The sequence below is a fragment of the Diplotaxodon limnothrissa genome, linkage group LG6 (genome assembly GCF_057381915.1).
Source record: "Diplotaxodon limnothrissa isolate DT_005_m linkage group LG6, D_limnothrissa_male_GT1.1, whole genome shotgun sequence".
In the NCBI taxonomy this organism is placed as follows: domain Eukaryota; kingdom Metazoa; phylum Chordata; class Actinopteri; order Cichliformes; family Cichlidae; genus Diplotaxodon; species Diplotaxodon limnothrissa.
This window is the reverse complement of record NC_140601.1, coordinates 10,880,070-10,887,834: the sequence shown is the minus strand read 5'-3', so window position 1 is coordinate 10,887,834 and position 7,765 is coordinate 10,880,070. Positions and strand designations below refer to the sequence as shown.

The window sequence follows — 7,765 nt, the reverse complement described above, 5'->3', positions numbered from 1 at the left end:
CCTTTAATGGACAGCGTGTGTGCTTTAATGTACAGCTATTATTATTTTTATAAGAGAAATGTATTATTACAATTACAATATTAAAAATGTTTTACTGAATGTTGTTCAGTTTAAGATTCAGTGCCAATTTCTTTTGTGTAAGAAAACATCCAGGAGATCAGGTTGTTGTTATTTATGTATCAGTTTTATTTGATTTGACATGGTGGAGCAGATCAAACCAAGTGAACACAAACCGAGCAGCCAACAGTTTGTGAGGCTGTGGTAGAGATGCATGTCTGAAAGAAAAGACCACAAATGCAACAGCAATGGAAACATTAATTCTTGAAGCGCTTCATGTAAATTATGATTTCAATTCAATTTCATTTTATGTAGATGTCTCCAAACCACAATAACAGTTGCTGAACAGCACTTTGTATTATATAGTAAAGTGACTTGTCCAGGGTGCACCTTACCCCTCGACCCGTGCCAGCTGAGATAGACTCTAGCTTTCATCGCTGCGATGCTAGATCGGATAAGTAGAAGAAAATGGATGAAAGTAAATTAAAACACAGTAAGTTTAAGTGCTCCTTAGTATACACAGTAGGAGTCTGGATTACATCATCACTGCTTTTAGTTTTACAAACTGAGGCAGGATCTGAAACACTTGTGTGTCTGTTGTTCCTTCCTCTGTTTATATTGTGTTTATCTGTAGCCAGCTGTTTTTCTTCTATGTGGGTTGATGTCTGACTGTTTGGAGAAATAAAACTGTGTCGTCTCTAATCATGTTGCTAACATGGTAACATTTTATTTGCATCCTTTGCAGGATGAGAAGAATCAGAAGGCAGTCAGTCAATACCTAAAGCAACTACAGTCCTTCAAGTCTTCCAGTCACAGTCACAGTCACCATCCCAGCAGCCTCTAAGAAAGAAAACTGTCGACTTAATGGAGAGAAATAAGAAAAGCCTTTCCCTGTTTATTCTGCTGCCTCTGCTGTTGCTCTGCAGAAGTGATGAGTGTCCCAGGCTTCCAGAGAGTTAGTCTTTATTCCTCTTTATTCATGTTTAACTGATTTTAAGATCTGTTGTTTAACATATTTACTCATTTTCATTTAATCTCTCCTGTTTTAATTCTCACAGATCTCACTTGCTACACTGACTACAATAGAAACATCACATGTTTGTGGAACAGCAGATACGTGTCTGATGACACTGCATGCACCATACATGCTCACTATAAATCTCGCTACATGTAAGGACCTCAGTCACAAAGAGAAAAGCTCAACACATAAAACTCACATAACAGAAATCATAGATGTCATCAGTAACGCCATCTGCAGGAAAATCAAATTAATATTCCTCTTCTCAGTTCTTACAGCGCTTCCTGTGACCTAAAGTCTGTTGACGTCTCCAGACCAGCGCTAAAGAAGTGCTCCCTGATTTTTGAAAAGAAAAGCACTGTGAGTGTGTAAAGAAATCAAATTATTTCTGAGCCCCCGAGATAAAATCATATATCCTATATCTCAGTTTGTATTTTAATTAGAAGTGAGATCTAATGTTCTACGGAAAGCCTCGGGGCAGTCACTGACTCCTTCCAAATAGTTTTTTTATCCGGTCAATGTCAGAGATTATGTTTTCTGAAAATCCTGTGCATATGATGAGAGGGAAATCAGCTTGCATGTTTAAATTCGTACTATAAGCGCAGCTGCTAAGAGGTTGGTTTACTTTTCCCTGTTGTGTATTTGAAACTAAGGTGAAGTTTTTATGGCTTCTGTACAGACATGGAGCAGTATCAGTAATGTCATTCTCAGCAAGAAAGCTCAAAAAATGTATAACACTCCTTTCAAATGTACCCAGTAATCTCATTAACTATTTTTACTAGATCTTCTGCTTGATGTACTCAGGTCATCCTCTGTCTAAAAGAAGCTTCATCTCTTCTCTCTTTATGCTGCTCTTTGTTTTTACCAAGTCTATTATCTGATTGGATATTTGTGACTCCAATTGTTTTACTTTAAATCAAATTTGAAGTTTGCCAAACAAAAGACTTCTATATTGTTCTCACTCAATGTTTTCTAACAGTAAATATTTTTCAAACATTTTTTTTCCAGTTTCAGTTTTTCCATGAGTTGTCCCTTAATCTGAGCTGCAACCAAATGAAGAGTGTAAACACTTCCTTCAAGCCATCCTGTCACAGTGAGTGTAATCTACAGTATAAATACTGGCTCTTTGTGATTTACAGTGCGAGCTATTCATGGTGACCTAAAACAACTGTGTGTGTGATCTTGCAGTAAAGGTGAATCCTCCTGCAGAGCCAAAAGTCAACTTCACGTCTGTTTCCTGGTTGTCCCAAGTCCACAAACATGTAATCAGGTTATACAGAAGTGAATTGCAGTGGAAGAAGCAGGATCAGTCATGGAGTGTAAGTTTAGATTTTATGACACAATGTGAACACGTTTAAGTATAAAGTTGAGATCGTGAAAGTTCACATGTGAAACAAGATTCGTTCTCAACCCCACACTGGTTTCTGTGTGTCAGGATCCTGCTGTGCACAATAAAAGTGGCATTCAGTGTGAGCAGGAGTGCAAGGCAGAGCTGGAGCGAGATTTGCTGATACAAGGTGAGAGGTACAAGGCACGAGTTCGTGTGCGGTCTATTTTTCGGCACCGCGAGGGAGCCTGGAGTGACTGGAGCCCCACTGCATCATGGGAGTCACCAGTAGGGAAAATAAAACCACCATCAGGTACATTTATCTCAACATGTTTTGTTTAACATAACATACCAATATCAAAATCTTTCCAATTCATTTATGCTGGGTGGCTGTAGCTCAGGTGTCAGAGCAGGTCAGCCACTAATCAGAAGGTCGGTGGTTTGATCCCAGGCTGCATCCTGGCTGCATGCCAAATATCCTTGGGCAAGATACTAACCCCATGTTTGCCTACTGGTGGTGGTCAGAGGGCCCGGTGGCGCCAGTGTCCAGCAGCCTCGCCTCTGTCAGTGCGCCCCAGGGTGGCTGTGGCTACAATGTAGCTGCCATCACCAGTGTGTGAATGACTGAATGTAGTGTGAAGCGCTTTGGAGTCCTTAGGGACTAGAAAAGCACTATACAAATGCAGGCCATTTACCATATGCTGAGCATGATTACTGCAGTATGGAATAATTATGTATATGGGAAAATATTTGAAGTGTGTTGGTGTATAATACACAGCATAGAGGGGAAGAAGCCATTGTGAAAAATGTCCAATGCTGTATGTGGCAGGAGTTTGGTCCCTGGCTCAGCTGCAGGGTAGACGTGGTGCAGTGAGCTCAGGGGGCAGTACTGGGATGCAGGTGAGCCACAGATGGTGCCGATTGACTGATGACGGTGTCTCTTTTTGTTTCTCTATATCAAGTGCCGGTGTCCTGCAGGTTTTAGACACAGCTGATTCAAATGGCTAAATTACCTCCTCAACATGTCTTGAACTTCTCCAGAGGCCTGGGAATGAACTAATTATTAGATTCAGGTGTGTTGACACAGGGTGATATCTAAAACCTGCAGGACACCGGCAGTCGAGGCCTGTAGTTGCCCACCCCTGCTCTATATAGTGAAGGCAGATTTGAGTGGGGAGGAAGGAGAAATGAACTGGAACAGACTGTTTGCGTTGAGCACACAATAGTCAATAAAAAGCAATAATAGTGAGCACATTTACTGTGTGTGTCGTGTACGTTTACACTGTAATTTAACTTGCAACCTTCAACATACAAGGGAGAGGTGAGAGAGAGGGCTGGCTCTCCATTCAAGGTCAATAGGACTTTGTCACCAGAAAAAGTGAAATATTTCATAAACAAAGAAATAGTAGCCGGTTGTTATGAGGTAAGAGTGATCTGTCTACAACAATCAGAGTGAGACTTGTTAGCCACCAAAGAAGAAGAAAAATGGCAGACAACAATAACACATACTACCAATAAAATATCAACCAGTTACAACTGCATTAATTCTCAGATTCAAAAGCATCAATGTCCACATCTGGACTGTTTCCTTGAGTTGATGAAAGTGTTTAGTTTCCATTCGGTAGTTTTTCATGGGAACATAAAATATGCAGTCCATATGGGGAACCAGTGCAAGGCCTTGAATGGGCTAAAAAACAAAAGAGACTTATCATAGAGGTCCTACAACAATTAGAGCAGCGGTCTCCAACCTTTTTTGCGCCACGGACCGGTTTATGCCCGACAATATTTTCACGGACCGGCCTTTAAGGTGTCGCGGATAAATGCAACAAAATAAAACTAGTACCAGTACCGAAAAAAAAGATGATTTATTCATAACACAAGTGAAAAGACCCAGGAAAACCGAGTTAACGATAAAAACGATAACAAAATAACGCTGAAAACTGATAAAAACCATGAAAACCATACATTTCACACCTGAGCCTCAACTCTCGCAGCCCGCTACCAAACGACTCACGGACCGGTACCGGTCCGAGGCCCGGGGGTTGGAAACCGCTGACTTAGAGGGTTGTCACATCAACAACTCAGCAGCTAAACAAATCGGTCACATGACCCCAGCCCAACATGGCGTACTTTCACTTAGTGAAGACAGACAGAAGAAAGACCCAGAAGCAAACAGCAACTGAAGGAGGCTGCAGTAAAGGGAAGAAATGGCATTTTGAAGGTTTCTGACTTCAGACAGTCACATACAAAAGATTTGCACTCAAGGATTAGTAATAATAATTAAATGAAGGGCATAACTGAAAATGTCTGTATTTTTATAATCCATGCACTTCATGCAAAATTCATCCTTAGTCTCTTGAATAATAAATCACACTCACATCTTGATTTCTATTTAAATTCACTGTATCGGCTGCAGAAGCAAACTTGTCTGTGTCTCATGGACTTGGCTGTATGACCCAGTTTTCTCATGTTTCTGAGCCACTGTGTCCTGATCTGTCCCGTATTTTTCAGGTAATACGTTTGTTGTTCCTGTAACGATAGTCGGTGTGGTGGTGTTGCTGGCAGGCCTGCTCTTAAGCACTCACAAAACCACCCGGTACGTGAGCACAGACACAAGTTTCTATGGCAAATAATATTATTAGAATTTCTTCTAATTTGATTTACTTAAGTTATTTTCTGACAACTCTGGTTTATTTTTTATTTTTTTAGGGTTTACATAGTAAAGAAAATCAAAGGTCCACCCATACCAGACCCAGGAAAATCCTTCCTGCGAGAAATCCAGGTACAAACCGCAGATATTTCCTCTGTTATAACAAGTTATTATTACATGTTATTATTCCATGCATTAGATAATACTGTGGCCACTTCAGGGCAGTAAACATAACATTTATGAAATACTGTGGTGAATTTGTTTGCAGGAAATCAAATTATTATCATATATTCAAAGCTGTGTTTTAGCCAATAGTTTTAGTGCAATAGTGACTCTTCTTTAGTGTAGGGTTAAGAGTAGAGTGCGTCATCACAGTGTTAAAATAAAATGCTGGATAAGTTCATGGGAAGTCTATTATACAATGATTTAATTTTCGTTCAGTACAGTTTTATTCATGCAGCACCATTTAACAACAACAGTCACCTCACAGTATTTTCTCTGTTAACCTGTTGCCTGCTGGGAACAAGGCTCACTGTATAACCACAGAGGTGGACTGCATCAGGGTCTAATTTTCATGTCTAAACATATTCATTAAAAAAAAAACCTCTGCAAAGTAGCAGGGAGCTACAGAAAGTTTAAGGAGTCCAAAAGCAAATAAACAAAATAAGCTCAGTGCAAGTTAAAAAGCAGACGGACACAACATGTACCATAAGAAGACAGAGCATTGCAGATAGCTGTGAACTCTGTGGGAGGTGGAACCAGACAGACAAAGTGACTCACTAATCCAGCCACAGACTTATGACCTTTATGATCCAAACAACTCAAATTCAGTAAAGTTTGAGTGAAGCACCCGAAACACCTGATGCTTTCCTATTTAATCCCATTAAAGTGCAGATTGATAATTTTATATATTTCAAATCTTTCTAATCTCTTCTTCTGTTCTGTGACTTTCTCTCCTCCAGAGTGGGTTCTCCAGTGAATACTTTCACTCCTTCTTGAAACCAGTGGAAATTATCACTGTAGAATTAATCTCACCTGTGGATGCTGCTGTGGCCTACAAGCCAGATGAGAAGATGGTGTTGAACAAAGGCAGCTATGACTCCACCAGCTCCAGCTTCACTAACCCAAGTTACTCTGAGCTTTGTAGCCCTCCTCCTATTTCCTCACTCACTGCTGGGAATCTGAAGCCCTGTGCGGTTGACACGCCTTATGGTCCTGTTGGTACTCGGGGTGAAGGAAAAAGCGCAGAACAGGAAAGTGATGAAGCGAGAGAGAAAGAAAAGGAGACGTTAATGTTGCTGTTCAAAGGCAGCAGTAACAGTGAGCCAGTGCAGGTGATTTCAGACTACGAGAAAACTGAGAGGCTCGACAATGATCGATTTAGGCTCCAGAGTCTAGATTCAGGCATGTGCAGTTGTGCAGAGGTCAGTGAAGAGAGCATGGAGGCAGATAGCATCAATATGACTGATAGCCATGATGAAGAACCTGAGGCTGAGGAAGAGAAGGAGGGAGGGAATGAACAAAAGGCAGATTTTCAGAGGCTGTTTGGAAGCAGCGGAGGTGTGTTTGGCAAGTCTATCCAGGTTTGTTCTGATTATGAGCGAGTGGAGAAACAGCAGGCTGACAGCCCGGAGCTTCCCAGCTTGGATTCGGGTGTTAGCAGTGGGGGAGAGGAGCAGCTGAGTCAGGGTGAGGGCATGGAGGATGTTGATAAGTCCACTGAATCTACACGCTTCCTGTTTCTGCCTCATCCTTCCAGTGCTTTACCATGCTCCCTGCTCTCTTTTCCACAACTGCCTCTGAACTTGCCTGGGCCACGACTGAGTCCAGCTTTGCAGCTCCAGCCAGGTCACATGACACAGGGGTTTGCTCTGATGTCAACAGGCAGGTCGGTGGAGCCCTCTGGTGATGGATATATGCCAGTGAAACAGGAGGACGGCTGAGAACAGACAGCAGGCTCAACTAGCAGGACAACATAGCATGTAGCACATGGAGGAGTCATCACAGTCAGTCAGTTCTCAGGAAAATGTAACATCACATAATTCTTTATCCACTTCACGTTTTTCAGCAACGTTAAAAGTATTTTCTTTTATTTTCATAGTTATGCAAAATTATGTTTCATATATCAGAACTGTGCACTATAACCTTGCTTTTAAAAGTGAATTGTTACATCAGATATTTCTACTGTTAAAAAAGAAATGCATTATCTAATGAAAAACTAAACTGAAATTAATAATAATGTGGTTATAATAATAAAAGTTTTTGCATTTTTATTGTGTTTTTAGAGATCATCTAAATGGCATGTAGCTTATTATACTGAAACAAATGTTGGTGAAGGAATGTAAGTTCCAGATAGCTGAGATAGTTGTGTTATCTGTATAGTGTGTGAACTGATGTTATTTAGAGGGTATCATGATAATCACATATTAACTATAATCAGGATATTTGAAAATCAAATGCCTAGATATAGACTGGTATAGATCTTGTGAAAAATTTGATATTGTGCCAGCCCCAAGGACAACAGCAGAATAATAACAGAGCTGTGTCTGTCGCCATCATCTGTCCCGTGTCAAATAAATATTAACATTTCTAACTTACATTTGAACGGCAGCTAACATAAAGTTTACTTCATAACATTACTGATCTATATAAGAGTTTGCATTTGTTTTTTGTTTTTAAGAATTTTACTATTTTTTTAAATAAATATACATAC

General features: G+C 40.4%; 1 protein-coding gene across 1 annotated transcript; it reads left to right on the top strand.

The window, feature by feature from the left end:
- Nucleotides 1-921: 921 nt before the first annotated feature.
- Nucleotides 922-6,995, top strand: LOC146630132 (uncharacterized). The gene is made up of 11 exons (XM_085355613.1): nt 922-1,012; nt 1,116-1,227; nt 1,345-1,435; nt 2,084-2,168; nt 2,264-2,394; nt 2,511-2,715; nt 3,604-3,606; nt 4,914-4,998; nt 5,112-5,184; nt 5,687-5,694; nt 6,017-6,995. The coding sequence occupies exons 1-11, from the start codon at nt 922-924 to the stop codon at nt 6,993-6,995; spliced, it is 1,863 nt and encodes a 620-aa protein (XP_085211739.1).
- Nucleotides 6,996-7,765: the final 770 nt, after the last annotated feature.

Coding starts and splice junctions, on each gene's coding strand:
- LOC146630132 (XM_085355613.1), top strand. CDS start 922: ATGGAGAGAAATAAGAAAAGCCTTTCCCTGTTTATTCTGCTGCCTCTG. Junction 1,228..1,344: donor CACTATAAATCTCGCTACAT/GTAAGGACCTCA, acceptor TCCTCTTCTCAG/TTCTTACAGCGCTTCCTGTG. Junction 1,436..2,083: donor TTTTTGAAAAGAAAAGCACT/GTGAGTGTGTAA, acceptor TTTTTTTTCCAG/TTTCAGTTTTTCCATGAGTT.